Source organism: Typopeltis vanoorti, chromosome 1, assembly GCF_054136105.1.
Source record: "Typopeltis vanoorti isolate ZY-2024b chromosome 1, IOZ_Tvanoo_1.0, whole genome shotgun sequence".
NCBI lineage: Eukaryota > Metazoa > Arthropoda > Arachnida > Uropygi > Thelyphonidae > Typopeltis > Typopeltis vanoorti.
This window is the reverse complement of record NC_143549.1, coordinates 92,245,533-92,265,911: the sequence shown is the minus strand read 5'-3', so window position 1 is coordinate 92,265,911 and position 20,379 is coordinate 92,245,533. Positions and strand designations below refer to the sequence as shown.

The 20,379-nt window shown below is 35.9% G+C and overlaps 1 protein-coding gene across 2 annotated transcripts in view; it reads right to left on the bottom strand.

Annotated features, from left to right (window-relative positions):
* The window catches only part of LOC150110205 (zinc finger protein ush-like), a 199,952-nt gene extending 180,223 nt beyond the window's left edge, over positions 1 to 19,729 (bottom strand). For both annotated transcript variants that reach the window (XM_090398353.1, XM_090398361.1), the window contains exon 1: positions 19,639 to 19,729. In XM_090398353.1, the coding sequence (XP_090254479.1) occupies positions 19,639 to 19,678 (40 nt within the window). In that variant the 5' untranslated portion in view covers positions 19,679 to 19,729. The remainder of the gene's footprint in view (positions 1 to 19,638) is intronic.
* Between the last annotated feature and the right edge of the window lie 650 nt (positions 19,730 to 20,379).

Sequence of the window (20,379 nt, the reverse complement as noted above, 5' to 3'; positions counted from 1 at the left end):
CTTCTCTATGGGAGATGGAATAACTCACCTTCATTTGAAAAGTCTTTAGTGGAAATGTTAGAATTAAAAAAAAAAAAATTAAGAATCCCGCTTGTTATGATGAGAATAAAACTCATAAACTTAAGAACACTGGGATTCTGTTTATCTTAATGAGTTTGTTCAACGCTTTTGGCTTATGAAAAGTGACGTAAATGACGTGATAGTCAAAAAACATCACGCCGATGATTGTGACAAATAACAGTAGCAGAATAATCAAATCTGATTATTCTGCAACGAAAACTAGGTATCTTTCCATTGCAAACAATAAAAATACATAAATAGATAAATAAATAAACAGCTCACACTAAATTATCGTGTTCTACATAAAAATCAGTGGTATGCAGTGACCTTTGAACTTAGCTACACAAGTAAGCAAGGACAATGATGTAACGTTAATTTTGGGAAGATTATTATTTTTTTTTTCAGTAGTATATTAGAGAAATGGATAATTATCCGACTATTGCATACCATTTTTATTTTTTTTTTTAATTAATGAAAATTCAGAAACCCTGTCGATGCACGGTAAGATTTACTTTACCAAACTGCTCTGTACAGGCTCGAGTTCGAATCTCATCTAGAACCCGAGAGACTTAAAGGGTTTTGAAAGTGAAGTCGAGTTGTTTGGATCTCATAGCGATGGTAGAAGATGGTCGCTATTTCAAATTATGGCCGAAGCAAGTAAAGCTATAAGGCCAGTCTGTTTATGTCTGTAAATTACGTGTGACTTCTTCTAAGCGGTATACTTGTTTTGTGGGATGAAAAACGCAGCATCTTCCAAAAGAAAGCAGTTAACTCACATTCATTTGAATCATCTTTAGCGTATAAAATTCTTTGGGCCTTAAATAGAATGCGAACTCGAAGCTTTTAAACCAAAGGGCAACTCCGCAACGCCTCAGCATCGCGGAGTTCATACCTCAGTTGTTACCGACTGAGGTACGGACCCTCTGAGATAGAGCGTTACGGAGCTGCCCGTTGGTTATCAGCAACTGAGGTTTCTCATCTCTCAGCAAAACAGAACACCGAGTAAAGAACTGCTTCCATATATCCCGAAACAGTATCTGGTTTATTGAGCGTATACAGGAATCAACATTAGATTTGAATTCTCCTTCAGGCTGAAGATATGCCCATTCCATCTTTAGTGATGTGTGACTATTACAGACTCCCTATTCACTTCATGGTAAAATTCTGAAAAGACACATCGAATTGGTTTGCCATCAGGTGAATTTCGTCAAAAGTAATTGTAATAACGAAATATTGCTTTAATATAGATGAAGTTGGAGTTGTGGTGGCTCTTTATCTTGTAATCAGACGACGGCAGTTCTATTACACACACACACACACACACACACACACACACACACACACACACACACACACACACACACACACACACACACACACACACACACACACACACACACGTCGGGTCTTGAATGGGGAATGTGATCACGTGTGTTCATATATTTCCACTGCAGGAAGGAAATGTGTGATAAGGAAGGATGACGTCATTGAAATAAGAATGTGACTCATGCAAAACCAGTCATAGTGTAATTTTCCTAAAACTAGAGAGAGAGAGAGAGAAAGAGAGTGTTAACTTAGAAATGAGTTATTAACCACATTAACATACATTCCTCATGCTTTACTGTTCTTCTCTCTTTTGTTTTTAGTTGGCTTATTGCATTCTTTCCATTAATATATGACATTTAAAGTTAGCTTGTAAGACTTAGTACATGAATAATAAATAAAAAAAAGTTGTAACGAATATTGCTCTGCATAGTAATTGGGAGAGACTCCATAACTCAGTCGGTTTCAACAATGCCCATTGGTTGAAAGGATCTGGGTTCGAATCGCATCTAGGACGCGAAGAACATTTATTAGACTTTTCATTCGAAGGTAGTGTAGCAGTCTCATACGAGGGTGGAGGGTTTTTCTTCTTGGTAAAGTAGATTTTTTCGTCCCTCAAAACAGGCAGTCCGATCAGAACAATAAAAGCAATATGCAATTGCATAGGAGACTATCCAATTGTATAATTGCTTTTATTGTTCTGGAAAGAATAAGAATCAATCCGTAGGATCTGGTTTCGAAAGCCTGCATGGACTTTCGAAACAGAGGACAGTTGTTGTTTTTTTTCTTTATCTTCTTCCATTTTGCTTTTCATTTTCTTCCCTGGCATATACATGCACACCCACTCTTTATCTCATTTCTTATTTATCATGTTTATCACTTTCTATCTTTCTCTGTCTTCCATTTTCTCCCTCTCATACTTGTTCTGTCTCTCCCTCGTGCGCACGCGAATTCTTTTTCTCTAATTGCTTTCTGTATTCTCGTCTGTTTATTTCACTTTACTTTTCAATGTTATTTTTTTCTTCACTCTATCTTACTTTATATTGTAAATATCTTTTGCGTCTGTCTTGTTCTCTGATTATTTTCTATTGTTTGTTTCTTTCTCTTGATGTATAATCTCTCTCTCACTCTCTGTCTATCTCTATCGTTTTACATTTTTTTTTTCATTCTATCTTTTCTTATCTCTTTCTTTCATATTCTGTTTCTCCTTTTTTCTGTTCGATCGTCAACTTCGATCTGTCTTACAATAAATTCTATTGATTTAACTCTTTCTGTTTTTCCTACTTTCTTGTGTTTCGTTTTGGTTCTTTTTTACTTTATATTTTTTATTTCCTTTTTTTTTCTTTATCTTTCCTTTCATTATATAACCTAACGAGATTTGTTATTATTTCTTAATGAACAATTACAAACTTAGGTGCGTTTCATAGAACCAGTTCGGAATCTGATTCAGTCCTCTTTCTAGTCTCGGTACACAAATCTCACTAAAAGAAGGTTTGAACGTTAAGGGTTCTCGAATTATAATAATTATAATTAAGTAGAAAAAAAAAATTTAAATAAGAAGAGTGTGTTAAAACACACACAAAAAACGCAAATAAACCCAATCAGTGAGTCTTTTATTTATTTTTTTTTTGACAAAAATGGAAGCGAAATCCAAATAAGTTACCATCATTTACGGGCCTACTAACTATCATCCGGACACTTTTTTGAACCAAAAAAAAAAAAAAAAAACTCGAATTATCTTCAGTCGAAATTTTATTAATGAAGTTTTTTGTGCGCCTTCATTCTGTATTAAAAGGAGCTGTTATTGAAAGAGCGAAAGTAAAAGAGAGAGGAAAAAAAACACTGTGAGTAATGTAATAGGTTGTGATGGAATTAACACTTCATATATCAAAAACAAATCTGGGAAGCGGGAAAAAAAAACTACACTTTATATTAACTTGGCCATTAAGAGAAGCTGCGTAGATGGTCGTATCAACCTCTCAGAATCACTCAGATCCTCCCGTTCTTCACCAGAAACCAACGGCTCTCTCCGAGTCAGAGAGAGAGAGAGAGAAGGGGTCAGCGATAAGAGGCTCCGAATAACATTACATAGCTTTCGTATGCGTCGAAAATGAAGTTTTTCTCGAACGCTTCCCATTTAATAAACTTATCTAAATTTGAATTTAGATGGCAGATAGTAGATCGCAGTTCGCACGACGGATCTAATGATGATGCCAAAAAAGAGGCATTTATTTCTTTGGCCGCTAAAAAATAGCTGTGTCGCCGCCTGCGAGAACTGATAGGCGCAGTTATTAACCTTTCTTAATGCAGCGTCGTCGTGTCAAAATATTAGTTGAAAGCAAAGTGCGTGACAGGAGATTAACTGCTTCTGTGGGGGGTTTTTAAACTTTTCTCTGCCTCCTTGCGCATCTTTTCTTCTCCAGCGAACCGTTTTCTCTTCCCCATTGCAAAAGGTTTGCATTTCTCTTAATAGAGAGAAGGGGGGAAAAACGTGGGGTAAATACTATGGGAGGAAAGGGGTGGGGGGAAAATGTGGTGTACGATCAGTTTATTAACATACGTCCCTTAATGTTATTCAACAGAAGAGAAAAAAAGCTTTTAAAAAATAGCTGTACATGGTATTTGGGATGAAGATAACATCTTAGAAAACGTCACGTTTCGAAACAGGATTGTGCATTCATCAGGAGATGAGATTTTAAAAACAAAGTATTAGAACTCTCTCTCTCTTTACAAAGGGAGGCAAATTAAACTACTGGGTTTTTAAATAGCCTAAAAAGACTAAGAATCAAAATTACAAATTGAGTCGTAATTTAATTAATATAAGGAATTTCTGATTAGTTTTAATTTTAAATTCATTTGAGTAATTTTTTTTTCAACCCGATTAATTTTAACTGTAAATAGATTTCATTAATCTCTTGCTCCAGATGAATTAATTATAAATTCATTTTAGTCAATCTCTTGTTTTCTAGCTTAATTTTAGTTTTATATTCCGATTTTATAACTCTCTGGTTCGAGATTAGCCACTGTTTTGATAACAGCATTTTTGTGAAGTCATTTTACAAAGTAGACACATCAGTGATGACAAACACACTCCTCACAGCTACACCGCTTACATCTGTCACCCTGGCATTCATCTCCTAGGCAACGGACATCAGTTCTGCTCATGACTATCTGTAAATAGATAAATAGCTAGAACTCAGAACTTACAGTTGATCATAACATCGCTATTACAATGTTAATTGGAACAATCTCGGTATATTAATACTGTGTGTATTTTTGATTTCGTGTCGTAAAATTTGGGAGCAGAATTTTAGCTAATTCTGCTTAAAAAAGGGGGGGAGAGTAGGGGTACAGGAGTATAAAATGGAATGAATTGCATTTATAAACTTAGTAGCAAGTTTGGTTCTCACCAAATAGGCGTGAGAAAAGGCGGAAGAAATAGAAGCTATGAGAGCTGTCACGAAGTACATCTATTACATCCCAATTACTAGGAAATGGGTTGGAATTTTAATAAGCTCATGAATCATTGATTGCGTAAACATTTTCTTTACTATCCTTTTATAGCATACGGTCGCTGAACCATGGAGTCGACCCACCACTCCCTTCTATAAATTTATTTTCCTTGAAACCGATCGGTAGCATGAACAGAAGCGAACCACATAGCGACTTATGTAGTTTATTCGTTTATCGAATTTTATACTTGAAATTAATAAATGGTTACGTGTAAAAGCGATCTATGGATATACTTTCTTATACAAAGAAAACTAAACGTTTCTTATTATATCGAGATTCCATCTTAGTAATCAAAGATTAGAGTTTCAGCGCGCGCCCCGTGCTGTGAAATGTGACATCTGTTTTTTTTTTTTTCCTTTTAAAAATGAAATCCACATGTTTATGGCATAAGAAACAAAGTTGAAATAATATGTTTCATTTTTTGATAATATAAACTAATCTGGCTTGTTCACTTGATGGAGTCCAGTACATTTAATGTTGTCACGGAAACATGTCGCATTGAATTATGAAAACAAATATTAAGGAAATGAAACTATCTTATTATAATTTGAGAAGAAACGAAAGAGAGAGAGAGAGAGAGAGAGAGAGTGTGTAGATAATATACTGCTAATGACAAGATACTGCATATGCGGATGTTTTAAGTAGTTTTTCTTTGTATGAAAACGTAATTATTTTGATTTTATTTCACTTTTCAACCGCTTATTCTTTATCTAATCGAATTACAAACATCAAAACAAAAAAAGACTAAATTCTAATGTAAAACGGGCATCTCGAGAGGACCTATTGAACTTCGCACTATTTCACTCTTATCATTTGCTTCCATAAGGGTGTGGATGATAAGATATCCACAAGAAAAACTTTATGAAAAGCATATCTAAAGTGAAAATCCAAATCAAGGCTACGATAAGGAAAAATAACATCTTAATATCAAAACGTTTTTCAGATATTTGGACACCATTGACTACAACTGGGATGTTCTCCACGGGATCTACTTCATAAAGGTATTAATACCCATCGATTCCTTTCGAGAATAATTAAGACGAACTACGAATCACAACATTAAAACAATAAATAAACATTTTGATGCTTGATTTCCACTCTTTAAAGCTTTTCTTTCTCTGAGTGTTAAAGTAAAATGCATTAGACTCGAACCTGCAAAGGTTCAATTGATAAAGAGTAGTCTATTCAATTCCAGACGCCATTAACCTAAAGCTGGTCAGAAATGCAGAAGGCAAATAAGGTGAGAAGGGAAGTATTGAAGCACTGCGCATGCTCTCCTTTCGAACTTTTTCTGCATGAAACTTGATAAACTCATCTTTAGATGAAATGTTTTTTTTACAGAGAGTCGATGGAAAAGTTAAGAGTTTACGCAAGACGTGTCGGTTGCCTCTATTGTAGATAACTAGTTATCCTTCTCAAAGAAAGGATTATTCTTTGAGATGAACAGGAACTTCAGCTTTTTTTAAGTCCTATATTTGCGCCATCTGTTGGAACAATTTCCAAATATTTCAAAAACAGATGGTGATAAATGCTACTGACAGTTATTATGTTGTTGGTAAGATCACTTCCAGACTGCCAGTACTCCTGTACACACACACACACACACACACACACACACAAAGAAAACGAGTAGGTCGGATACCCTTGGTTTATACAATTTTTGAAGTTAATAATAATTATTATAACCAGATTTCTAAAACCTTTTGCAAAAACACACGCACACCATAAACTATTAAAATTCATCCAGTTAACAATGACCAATCCATCTTGTGCATTCTACTCACAGACGATCAGGGCAGTACTGGACTCGTATAATAGCTGTAATTGGAACACTTAAGGAGTTCCATTGCTTATTCGTTCGATCAATATCACCGATGATAAGAACATGAAAATAGCCTCTGCACATCCAACATGTCAATCAAGAAGTACTTAAGTGTTTATCGCCTGAATCAGCTGGGGAGGGGCGATTGTTCTAGATACGGGTTCTTTCTTTATTGCAACGAAGGATATAGTAAAACGCAAGTAACCTTAACCACAGGTAAGACCCAGTGATAAATTCTGTACACACGCAATTGGGTGTGGGATAACATCACATGCTACGACGATTAGACACTTACCAGATAGAGATAAGAAAATTTTCTATTGATAGGAAGTACAGCATAGAAACAGAAAAAAAAAAAAATAGTGTCTACGAAACAAGTCTCCAACAAACAGCGTACACCAAAAGCGAACTTACCCTTAATAATTACTGAGGTAAACCTTAATAACTAGTTTATTGTAACTGGACAACGCTTTCGGGATTTCCCGCTAGGTGGCGCTATCATATACATGGGCGAAACAATAATTAATTATGAACCGAGTAGATATTCAAATTGTGTCCACTAGGTGGCGCTGATATACATGCACTTTTTTTTTCCCCCGGATGATATGTAATCCCTAGTATTGAATTTTCATAAATAAATGAAAAATAAATCAATATATAAGACGTAATATAAATAGACATTTGACTTTCATAGGTTGTAATAGTTTAAGTGTACAGACATTTATTAGTTATGCATAATGCGTATCTGTTACGGAATTAACAAGAAAATAACCGAGACAGCAGATGTCATTCACAAACATAAAAAAAAAATAACGTTGTATCAATAGTACTAAATTACTACCATTAATTTAGTATTTTAATGTAATAAATTAATAGAATAAAATAAACAGTTTATTTTAATCATTTACAGCTTTAAAGAAACTAAATGATTTGATTAGTTAAATATCTTATTAAACAAACTAAAGAATATTAAATGAATCCAAACGACAATGTAAACGTAAAAACGTCACTGAATAAATTGACAACAATAGTAGACTGGAGACATGACAACTGTTGCTATGGGCAACCAAAGTTCAGTATGCTACATCAAATAATGCATTGGATTGTGCTTGCAAACGAAATAAACAAGACTAGTGGGTGGTGCTTTATCCACACGTACATTAAGAAGTATTATCAAAATCTTCACTATGTTCCTTAGACATTAGTTCGTTATCTATAAGCGCTGATGAGATGCTCTTCCTCCCCCCGCTCGGGGCCTTATGACTGGAGTTAGTGAGTGTTTCGCGATGAGGAGGTGGCTGCTAACTAGGCTGTTTCTATTGCGCGTGTTGAGCAATAGACAATATTTAACAGTTCACTTCCTCCGATTAGATACGAACTCCTTGAACAAGCTCCTACAATCTTACCCCGACCTTCCCCGTGTTCTTAATTGTGCCTTCACGCATAATTAGTAACGCTTACTTGATCTTTGTGTTACACGTTCCATCAAAAACTGCTTAAGAGTAAAAAAAAAAAAAAAAAAAAAAAAAAATGCAAATAAAAAAAAAAAAAAAAAAACTCCCGAGCCAAGTACGCCTCTGTTTTTTTTTATCGTTAAAATGCTGCAAGTAAATTAAAAAGTTAAACACAACAAAAAGTACAGTCGGACTGCTCGCTCCCCACACTATCACACGGAAACAAAATTGCACACTCGTCTGCGTCTTGACTTCTCTGTTTGGGTTCGAAAGTCTTCGTTCTCAAGGCAGACTTCACCGAACATCATTCGTAATAAGTAAGATTTAACATTCGACGTTTTTTGTTTAAATGCGCATTGGGAGGGGGGGGACGTACTACATTGGGTTCTCCTCTACCCCGAACATTTTCTCTTCTCAGGAACAAATCCATATTCTTAAAGGACTGAAATTTAAAAAAATGACAAATTATTTTTTAGTTTATCTCCGAACTCCGTCTATTTTGGATTTACCATCTCTCTCTCTCTCTCCCTGTACTCTCTCTCGATTGTAATTCTTCTCTCTTTCTTTTTAATGTAATCATCTCTCTCTCTCTCTCTCTCTCTCTCTCTCTCTCTCTCTCTCTCTCTATATATATATATATATATATATATATATATATATATATATATATATATATATATATATATAATCCTATTTTCTCTTTAATTATTTTAGTTAGTTCTTCCTCTTCCGTTCAAGGCGGGTTGAGTTCCTCAAAGATAAATTTTTGCCATTTCTTTCTGTCTTTCTATGAAGTTCTATTATGGAGCTTAAGTGGGTGTTTTCTTTAATGTTGTCAATCCATTTTTTTCTCAGTCTTCCTCTGCTGGGCTGTCCTTCAATTCTGCCATTTAATAATATGTTTGGTAGTCTTTCTGGGTTCATTCTTGAAACGTGTCCAAACCAGCTTAGTTGGCTTTTTTTTAGTGCTGTAAATTATTGTTCCTTTAAAGTTAAGTTCTTCTCTGACTTTTTCATTTGTTTTCTTCTTTCTGTCCAGTTTGTTTTATTGATCTTTCTTAGGGGTATTTCATCTCAAAAACATTGAGTTTATTCATTTCTTTCTTAGCATTCTGAGCCATAGAGTACTGTGGGAATTTTCATCGTTTTATATATCTTTAGTTTGAGTTTTTTTCTTAATCTTTTATTGTTCCACTTTTTTTTCTAGTCTGCCCATTGTTATCCATCCATTACTGATTCTATGTTTTAATCATTTTATCTCTCTATTTAATCCGTCTCTCATCTCTCCCTCTAATATTTCGCTTTCTCTTATTCTTTCATTGCCTCTTTCTGATTGCCTTTTCTCTTTAATCATTCTCTCTTTTATACCTGTAAGTATCTTTCTTAATTGTTCTCTCTTGTCTCTGAAATAATTCCTCTCTCTCTCTCTTTCTTCATCTGTGATCTTTCTTTCATACTCTTTCACTCTCTCTCTCTGTAATCCTTTTCTCACTCACTTTAATCGTTCTTTCACTACGTTATTCTCTCTCTCTGTGTGTAATCCTTCTATCTTTAATTCTTATCTCCCTCTCTCTCTTTAATCGCTTTGCATTTAATCTCTCTTTCTATAATCCTACACTCTCTAAACATCTCACTGTTTCTGTGTAATCCCTCTTTAATCTCCCCCCTCTCTCTCTCTGTAATCCTTCTCTCTTAATTGTTCTTTCCCTCTCTCTTTAATCTTGTCCCTGTTTTTCTGAAATCCTCCTATTTGATCCTTATTTTGTTTTAAATCTTTCTCCTTCTAATCCTTCTCTTTCTATTTATCTCTCCCTCTCTTTAATTCTTCTTTTTCTCTATGTAATCCTTCCCTCACTTTCTCTGTGTGTCACTTTTCTTCAGATACGATTCCCTCTTCATCCATCCTCAGTGCATTTCTTCAAATGAAGAATGTCTAGCCACCCATAGTGCGTACTTCATTTGCTCTCCAGGAATAGAAGAATGTAGGAACATTTTCATTATCCAGAAACCTCTCCTGATTTAAAATGATGTCATAATCAAGATGAATGCCTTCATTGGAATTCACATTTCAAAATAATCGTTTAATTGACTGTGACGATGGTGGGAACATACAAAAGTCCTTGAAAACATCGCAATGACTTTATTTATTTTGAAATCTTTATTAGAAAATTAAATTTCAATAAAATCAAATAATACGGAATGAAAAGTGATACATTCTGTTCTGCATCAGTCTCTCAGTGGGAAAATCTGAATTCCTATCCTCTCGAAAAAAAAAGAAAAAAAAAGGAATTTTAGTATTTTTTTTTCTTTTTTTTTTTTTTTGTATTTGAATGTTCAGTCTTAGTTAGGGATCAATTTGAGATCGATTTAAAAAACTGCACAAGCGCTATTACTGATGAAGTGAAGAGCATTAGACGAGTCTCATCCATCAACCAGCTGCTTCATTGAAGATAGAAAAATATGTATCCCCCCCCCAACATCTTGAACATATAATAAAAAAACAGAATTAATTACAGTCACTTCATCGAGTCTGTACCAGGAAATTGAAGCAGAACAGGTGCAGTCTTAAACGAAGAAGAAGAATTGCTAAAATGACGACCCAGATGACTACAAAGAAATCAGTTCAATCGCACTTCTTTTTCAAATTAAAATAAAAAAAAATCAAATTTTTTTTTATTTTAATTTGAATAATCCACAGCTCATGCAGAAGAATCATACGTAAACGTCCAAATGGAACACACCAGCTCTACAGCTCCAAATAAGCGACGAAAGAGAACAATCTAATTGACCCCTCTTATAGTTGTGTAAGCGAGGGACAACACTCTCAATAACAAGAGGGACAACTTATTATATCACTGAATTCAATTACTACCTCTACATTACCTAAGCTTACTCGCATTATTTGGTCACGTGACTGAAATCGTCATCCGATTTCCAACGGTGCAGGACTACAAGCAAGAGATCAGATGCACATGTTGGGTAGCATTTGCAACTCAACACGCAGTGTGCTTCCTGTTAAGGTGGTTTATGATTACATCAAAAGCTACGAGACGAGCATATTTTGTCTATTAATTGAGTTGATACTCAGGATAGTTTTTGGTTTGTTTTATGGAGGAAAAAACTCCGGCATCCCAATACGAGAACGGCTAATTTAAATTCTGCTACAACGGTTGAATCTCTCTCTCTCCCTCCTCCTCTGTTTTTATAACGTTTTACGACGTATCCTTTTTAGGAGAAATCCGCTCAATTACCACTTTCCCTCTCCTCCATTTAGGAATCATATGTACTTTCTACCATCACGAAGGCAAACATAACTTGAACGGAAAATAACGGTATTTGCATCACACGTACTAAGAAGACGTAGCATGTGCAGCATCCTGATTATGGTACGTAGCTTCCTATTTTGAAATCACTATCCCAAATCCGAAGGAACTTAATCCATTTCAACATGTATTTGGAGACAACAGGCATCTTTAAACTAACGAACTATTCTTTACTGCGAGGAACAACCAAAAAAAGCGATTTACAAGTTGCAATCTTAAATTGTATGAGTCATCTGTTACAGTTTTGTGTTTCACAAAACAAGAAAAGCCAAACCAACAACCAACCCGCCAGTGACTAGCGGGTTGGTGATCCAGTGAGATTGGGACTTCAAATACATATTTCCATATTCATCTGAGAATACACTCACTCACTTCAACAAGAAACGGAATGTGTTCTGAATCGTTCGTTAAACTCCTAGGAAAACAGACTCGAGTTCAAGCATTTGTTTTCTTTAGATGCGGTTTATGATCATAAATCAAGCAGATGCTCTCTTGCCCAATGGCTTACGTTAGCAACCTCCGATCTCCAATTAATTTCTTCTCCAAACATTTTTAAAAAAGAGATTAAAATTTCGTGTTTATCCGTTGGATAAATCTTTTGCATTCTGATCTTGTTAAATAACATCATAGAGATGCTCTTCCGACATCACTGATCAAATCAGAAACGTGAAAAACACCCTGAGGACAGTTATTTTCCAAGCATTGGAAGAACTGTTTCAGCACTGCTATGAAAAATCATACCACACCTGAACATTTCGTTTTTTTTCTAGTTTAGTAATAGAAGGTATCTTCAAGTTTCCATGGAGATTGGTCACTTGAAACTTTCATCAATCTCTAAGAACTTCTAATTTTGGTGGTAATGAAACTCGATTTAACTGATCCACCTCATTGAATCTGAGCTTCAAATAGCAATACCAGGCCCCCTTTCTGCAAGGATGACCTTCAACTATTAACAACAGATCTAGAATCTCAGTCATCATCACATCATCCCACCAAGTTCCACTTGGTGAAACACTTCACCAAGTTCCGACCACAGGAAGATCAGACTTGATGCATAAATACAAAACTATTGTGCAATGAACCTTTCCACACCTGCAGTTCAGATAAGAGATCTAGTTCATATGCAACCACCAGTCACCGGGTGTACAACTGCGTTTTCATCAAGGCGAAATCAGTGATTTGGAGTTGCCTTCAATACTTCGAGGAGATTAAAATAAACAACTTACGTAGAAGCATCTGAACATCTAGTTGGCGTTTTCTACACCAGCAACACGACACCAAAACTTCAGAGAACATCTTTCCTCTGCTTAGTCTAAGAATAAGAAGAATAGAATCAGCTAACGATTGCTAAAGAAGATAACTCCAATGGAATATGTTTCTCGATATGGTAACAATTGTCCCATCTTTCATGTGATATTAAATTTACATGAAATTGTACGCGTGTAGCCCGTGGACTTGCATGTGATATTAAATTTACATGAAATTGTACGCGTGTAGCCCGTGGACTTGCATGTGAATATGACCTTGCTTGTATTAACAATAATGAGAAGATATTCTGTACTACTCCCTCTCTCTCTCTTTATTTCTATTTCATCTATCTATCCACCTCTATTTCCGTCTTTATTCTTCTGTCTGTTTTTATCTTTCTATCCGATCGCTATCAGTACCTATTTATGCTAATGACTAAGCGATTCTTGGAGATGCTTTGGAAATGGAGGTTGCTAACAAAAGGCAACGCACCGAAGGTAATTCAGCACCTGTGGTACGGCGATACAGAAGGCGGCCGGTCAGTGATCGAACCAGGTAGGAAATGGCTGTTGTTTTGTGTAATTTATAAGCGATGTTTGCAAGCCGTCATCGATGAAGACGAAAGCAAAACACGTGTCATTTCGTTGACAAGGTGAACTGTTTTAAAGCCGCCACGTAAAATAGTGTTTTGTGCCTGTGCTCGATGGGGAGGAAGTCATTTGGAGGCGGCTCGGTTGTGTATCGTAAACAAATGTTGTTTCGGCAATTGTTCGCGTGAGTGGCAGTTAGCAGATTGTTGGTGTGTGTGGGTACAAATGTTCTGTCATTGCAACAAAGTTTTCAATACACACCCCGTTGTCGTTACAGGTACGGGACTGGAGAACGAAATGCCGGAAATCATCGCGTGAATGCCGCCGCCTGTCTGACAGTCAATGTCCGGTGCGGGCGTGAGCGGGGATATGTTTGCCCTAATTAAAAGACACGCTACGCTTGTAGTTAACTGTAGGGTTGCAGCATTTGCGTAACTTGCAGATAATGATGTGAAAATTGTAACTAATTACTTCCCCCCCCCTCCCTCCCTACCCCTTCACCCGAACAAATCAAAACACTTGCTGTCAGTCTGCAGGAATTAAAAAAAGAAAAAAAAAATTAAACCAGAATTATAATCCATTCAAACATCGCGGGGGGGGGATGAATATTTCGCCTCCTTACTCAGACATTCCTAAGTTCGTTCTAACACATACAAGTTCCTTTTATTGTTGCTTACGTCACGCAATGTGTTTATTGTTTCCGCGTTCGTATTGTAGTCCATCTTTATTGTATTATAACTTCATCATAAAACAGCATTTTTCTTCTCCTTTATCACTATCTACTTCCTTAATTCCTCTCTATTTGTTATTCTTAGCCTACGTAGGATCCTAAAGCCTATGATTATTATGGGATTTCATAACTTTTTTTAAAAAATTAATGTTTTCAACTATTAGCTAGATCAGCTTGTACCAAAAATTTGCAGTGAACAAACTGCATAAAATGACAGTGAAAAATCATTCTAGATTGAAGGTTGCTGTTTGGATTTACGGCCAAAGCAACTAATACCAGTGAGAGGGAGAGAGAGAGAGAGAAACTTCATTCTTAAGAGAGGTGGCGTAAACCTCTTGGATCTCCCAGTATACGTGTCCACTGACCTTTCCACATATATATATATATATATTCTCTCTCTCTCTTTTCCATTCTTTCCTTCGCTTTTCTCTTTGTTTCTATACTTTTGTCTTTTTTAGCTACTTTTTTCTTCCCTCTTCTCCCACCTTTCTTTCTTTCCCTGTTTTTACTTTTCATTTTATTATTTCTCTTCCTCTCTGTGTCTCAACATACACACTTCGTTCCATTCTTTCTATCTGTTTGTTTTCGATTGTTTAGATTTCGTTTGAATTTTATTTTTAAAATAAGAAATGCTTTTTAGACTTCAAATACTACCTTAAAAGCTACATTCTCGTGATAGAATTAGTGATTAGTCTGCAAAAGCAAATATCAAAACCCAAGCTAAAAACACTCGAGCAGATCCACAGATTTTAGAGGTTAGACTCACGTGGAGGACGCGCACTATATTATCCTGAAATGCCTTTAATACAAAGCATCATACATCTCCTCCAGGAGATGTGCTTTGCATTATGGGTAAATATTAAGATTAGTGATCAGAGCTTATTCTACTTTTACCGTGAGTTACCTTGGTCTTGCACTACCTGCAGGGTCAGCTATATATATATATATATATATATATATATATAAAATAGAAAACCAGGAAACATCGTATGACAAAGCCGGTAAGGATTGCGAGTATAAAAATATAGAATAATGTATGAGTAGTTATCTACACACACACACACACACACACACACACAAAGTTTAAGATTAGGTTTTTATCAGTATTTAACCAAGTATTTCAAATAAAGAGAGATGATTCAATTAATTAATTCTCTAGGGAGATTCTCACTCTTCTCCATCGTGTACATCAGTTACGTAAGCATTCTTCAGGACTTGCACCAAAGAACAGATCGTAAAAAAAAAAAAAAAAAAAAAAAAAAAAAAAAACGAGTCTTGCAGGAGAGCTTGTAATGGAATTCCTTGTGAGAAGAGACCAGAAATGAAAATCTTTTGACAAATGACCTGAAAATAGAGCTCGTGAACTCCGTTTTTGCTGTCGAGAAAACTGACTGCAGTCAAAATTCTAACGGAAACTGAATTTTGTATTCTCACCATCTCTCTCTCTCTCCTCGCTTTCTTTTGTGCTTAATAAACTGACTTCTTCGTCAAATTTCTCTCTCTTTCTCTCTCTATATCTCTATGTATGTTTACTTCCTAGTCGGTAGGACAATTCAGCAAACATTGGATTCGTGTTAGGCCTAAAAAAGAGCCCCCGACTCATTTAGTTCAATTGCTAAACCTGCTTGCGCTAATTAGCCTACTTTCTCTATTCTTGCCGTTCTCTGTCAGCGTGAATAATGCAGCAATATAAAAGGTCTATTCATCACGCATACGTTAATATTTAATCTTTTAATATTTAATTTGCTCTGGCTGTATAATAAAGTCAGTTGGATATCATTTTCCCGAAGTCGATACTGTCATCATTCATCAGACATCTGACTCCTTCTTGCACTGCTATCGCCATCGCAAATCTCTTTAAGGTGCCTTTTAATACGGGAACCGGGATAAATAATCTCTTGTCCGGTAGAGACAACGTATGTAAATGTTAGAAGTAATAGGTTATGGGAGTTGATGTTGAATAGAATTAAAATGGCAAAAAAAAATGTGCTGCCACCTATCGGAGTTCTGTGATGTATTCATCTCACCGTTTACGAAACATATAAGCAAAATATATCTTTCCTAGGGAAGGCACCTAACTTTGAGAAATCTACAACAATAATGTGACTAGGGCAACAGATATTGTACATTTCAGAATGCGATTAAATAGTACATTGTTGTCTTAGCAACAATATGAAAGACATTGAAAGCAACAATATGAAAGACATTGAAAACAACACTGATAATGAAATCTCAACTATTATTGTTGATTTGAAAATTACAAAACAACCGATCGTACTGTATGTTTCAAGAATGAAATAAAATAGTACATTGAAATCAACAAGGATAATGAAGTCTCATTACTGTTGATTTGAACATTATAAAGCAACGGATCGTATTGTACTTTTCATGAATGTAAGGACATAATGCATTTTTTCAACAATATGAAAGGCATCCAAACATTTTCGACAACCCAACAAAAGCACTAGAAACTGTTGCATGCTTCTGCAACATAAGGAGTTGTAAAGAAAAAGGAAGGATAAGACATATGAACTTTAAACTAGTCAATAATAGCATATTTGGTATACAGCTTATAGAACACAGAGCACATACCAATAATATCGCAAAAAATTAGTTTTTAACAATATTTTTAAAGCAGAACAGAAGGCGATTACCGTCACCAACTAAAGAATTATATACTCCTCCTATTGAATAATTTACGAGAGTAATTTTATATTATAGAACAACGCATCTTTATAACACTATAGAAAAATAAATATTAAAAAGGAGACATACCTATCTTCTACAACAAGCCAACGGACAACCCGATATTTTTTCCTTCTTTGTACCCCGAAATGCAAAAAACATTCTATAATTTATTTGCTGATCTGAAGCACAGAGGTTACATTATAATGGCTGGCATTCCTTATCTCTATAAGTGGATAAGCATCGAACCACGTTATGTCTTTCTACACGATCTTAGCAATATGAAGAACCTCCTCACACAAACACAAAAAAGAAGGTCCAAAACATCAAGAAATAGCCACGTTATACCACTTGAAAAACGGTCCTCTCTCCACACACACAAGTATGTAAAATAAATGTCAATGTCCGTCTGTTGCTTCTTTCTCCGTAGGCTAAAATCTGTTACCTACACCTGTGAAAGGTTGACTGTTTGGTTTCATTTTTTGTCGGCTTTACACAAGGAAGTAGGCTTAAGTGTGTTGCGGAAGAAAAAAAGTCGTAAATCAATTCACTCTCTTCATACCTGTGTATCGCTTAGAAATGTTAAAAAGATTCACCTCTACAAATAGCACATGACCTTTTTTTTTTATCCTTTTCATGATGCCCATAGTATCTCCAGTCTATTCCAAAGTCTAGTATCTTATGTATGATAACCTTGGGTCATCTATAAGTGGCTCACAGCAATTCAAAGTTTCATTTGTCTCCAATTAATAGCTTTATTTAGCGACTTTCTTTACGGCTACAAACACCTTAGATGCGTAAAATAAGAAGTCACTGATTTTAGTAAATACTACAAAATAGAAATCATTCATAATTGTCATTAATACCAATGACAAACACAATTTCCTAAGACAGTGATTGTCAATCATTGCCATACAGTATAAGAATAGCAATTATTTCACAGTTAATGAAACCAACATTTAGGTAGCCATGGTGACTCAACAATCAATGAAACTAACAATTTTACTGTAGCGACTCAACAATTAATGAAATCAACAATTGTGTAGTCATGGAGACTCAATGAAGCTAACAGACTGTTATTCAACAGTTAAAGGAAACCAACAAGTTTACGGTAACAATACACTTTCAATGAAGCCAAGATTTGTGTAATTATGAACTAATAAGTGTGCAGGCATGAAATTAACAGTGTCAGCTGGAGGGAAGATTTCTTTAAGTCATTCAGACATTATCGAAATCAAATATGATAGTACCGAAGAGTGTGAGGATTAAAAGAATATAAAAATAGGACCCTAATTGTTTAATTATGTTTATAAAAAATCCCATGAGGTTTACTTAACATGCTGAATTAAACAATATAAAGCTACATTATGGTATACAGAGTAGTTTATATTAAGGGAGATGGCAAATACTCTAGTATTTATTTCTGTTTACTGCTATTCCTACCCTGTAAGTACAATAGACATAGTAAACAGTCCAACTTAATTAGATGTCATAGGAAAACAATCGAGCATTTTGGTCCTACTATTACGATAATATCCATAGAATATCTATCATTTTGCAATTCCATTTGATTTGATTCTGCTAAGATATTTTAGCTCGATTCTCCTTGTAGATTCGCGTGTGTGTCGTTCGGAATTTTGGTGAAGTAAGATCCCCTCGAAAGAAGTTATCTGAAAATGAATTGGCTGCAATAATATTTGCTGAGCTATTGTTGCCAATTAGCAAATGATTAGTGGTTTGTAAAACTCGTTAGCAAGTCTTTTTAGCCAAGATGTACACGTAATGAAGGAGACCAACACATTGAAACGTGGATCCAGTTAGCTAGTTTTATGATGAATCCCCCAACTTACCGATTCAATAAAAAGTGCGTTTTTTGCGACTGCTCTCTCGTTAGAGGGAGCAGTCGCAAAAATAAGTCAATATTTATATTGACTTATAGTAGCAGTAAAATAAAAACTCAAAATATGCATTCTATAGTTTAAAAAAATGCATGTTTTTTAATCATTTTTTGTTTCGTTTGACTTTGGTTTCCGCCATATTTTCTCCACGTTTTCACTCACAATATTCCCTGCACTGACGTGGGTGAAACATTTTAATCTACTGCAGACTTAGCTTTGGTATTTTTCTTGATAAGGGCCTTTCTGGTCTTATCAAACGTCATTTGAGTAATGCAAAACACGGTGTCCCTCCAGTCTTTGCACTTCCGTCTACTAACAGATTACAACTCGTTAAAGAATCAAGTTTCTTAATCGTGTTATGTAGAAAGTTATCGGTGCCTTACATACGTCCATATTAACGTTCCTAAATTGCTCGCGGATCATAAACGTTTAACTAGAAGCGATCAAACGAACAACTGGATGCCGTGTTCAGTGGAGTCTTGGGATTAAAAAAATAAAACCAAGCCGAAGGGTCGAACTCAACACTACACACACACACACACACACACACACACACACTGTCATTTGCAAGCCAACCGCAACTGATCTTGCCGATCGTTTCTAGCATGGTGACGAAAAGACAAGGTCTGACGACACCGGACGTTTGTGACCATCGCTTGCCAAGAACTCTCTTTCTAGTGGCCGCTCTTACTTTCGGAGTGAGAGAGAGAGAGAGAGAGAGATCGGTAGTTCACGCATACGCACGTGCTTATTCTCTCGCGAACGAACGCTACTACAGGAAAATAGAGAAGTCTGCCCTAAAAACGGCAAGCGACACTCGGACGCCGGGATTTTGGAACGAGTGGGTGCCCCCGTCGAAAGCCGCCGCTGCTGTTGCTGCCGCCGCCACCGACGCTTTCGACACGTCACCAGAGGGTTTTTTTTTCCCTTGAACGAACGCACACGAAGTTAAAAAAAAAAAAAGAAAGAAAAAAGTAAATAAGTGTACTTACGTTTCAGGGGTTTGGGATGAGACTGTTTGCGGCGAGACATTGGAGTCCGGGACCTGCTGACGTCTGTTAAACCATGCGGGCTCCGTTCTTTTCGGATACACAGCGTGACAAGCACTGCAGCCCCTTTCGGACACCACGCGTTTCAGCCAGGTTCGTTGCGTGGCGCACAGGAGGATGCGCAGTAAGCAGTAGCCTCGTTTTCAGAAAGCTTTAGCGGGAGAGACAAATGAAAGTGACAGCTGGAGTCGGAATCGTTGGGATGGTCGACGTTGCTGACTGACAGGTGACTTATTCAACTTCTCCATTGCCATCCGATGGTTTATCGCTTCGAAGACGACTAGTGGCAATAATATTAATAACAAGAATGACGATCATGATATTTATCGCTCTGGTGTATTAATATAAACAATCAGTTGTTCGCTTGACGAAGTATCTGAATAATAATGATTTGTTTTCTAGTTGCCTTTGATGAGAGGTTGAAGTCAGTTATCTTCCTGACCAGCTGCGCACAATGTACAGGTGCTAACCAAGGGCGGATCCCGATTTAGTTGTAGTTGAAGAGGAACTGAGATTTTAATTGGGAGATAACTGACACGTGCTTATTCATTTTTTTAAAAATATTTTATATTTTATTAATAGAATTTATTTCAATTTTTCGCTACGAAATTATTTAAAATTTTAATATGTATTATAATTAAAATATTACGGTACGTTTTTGCTGTTTAACAAAAAAAAAAAAAT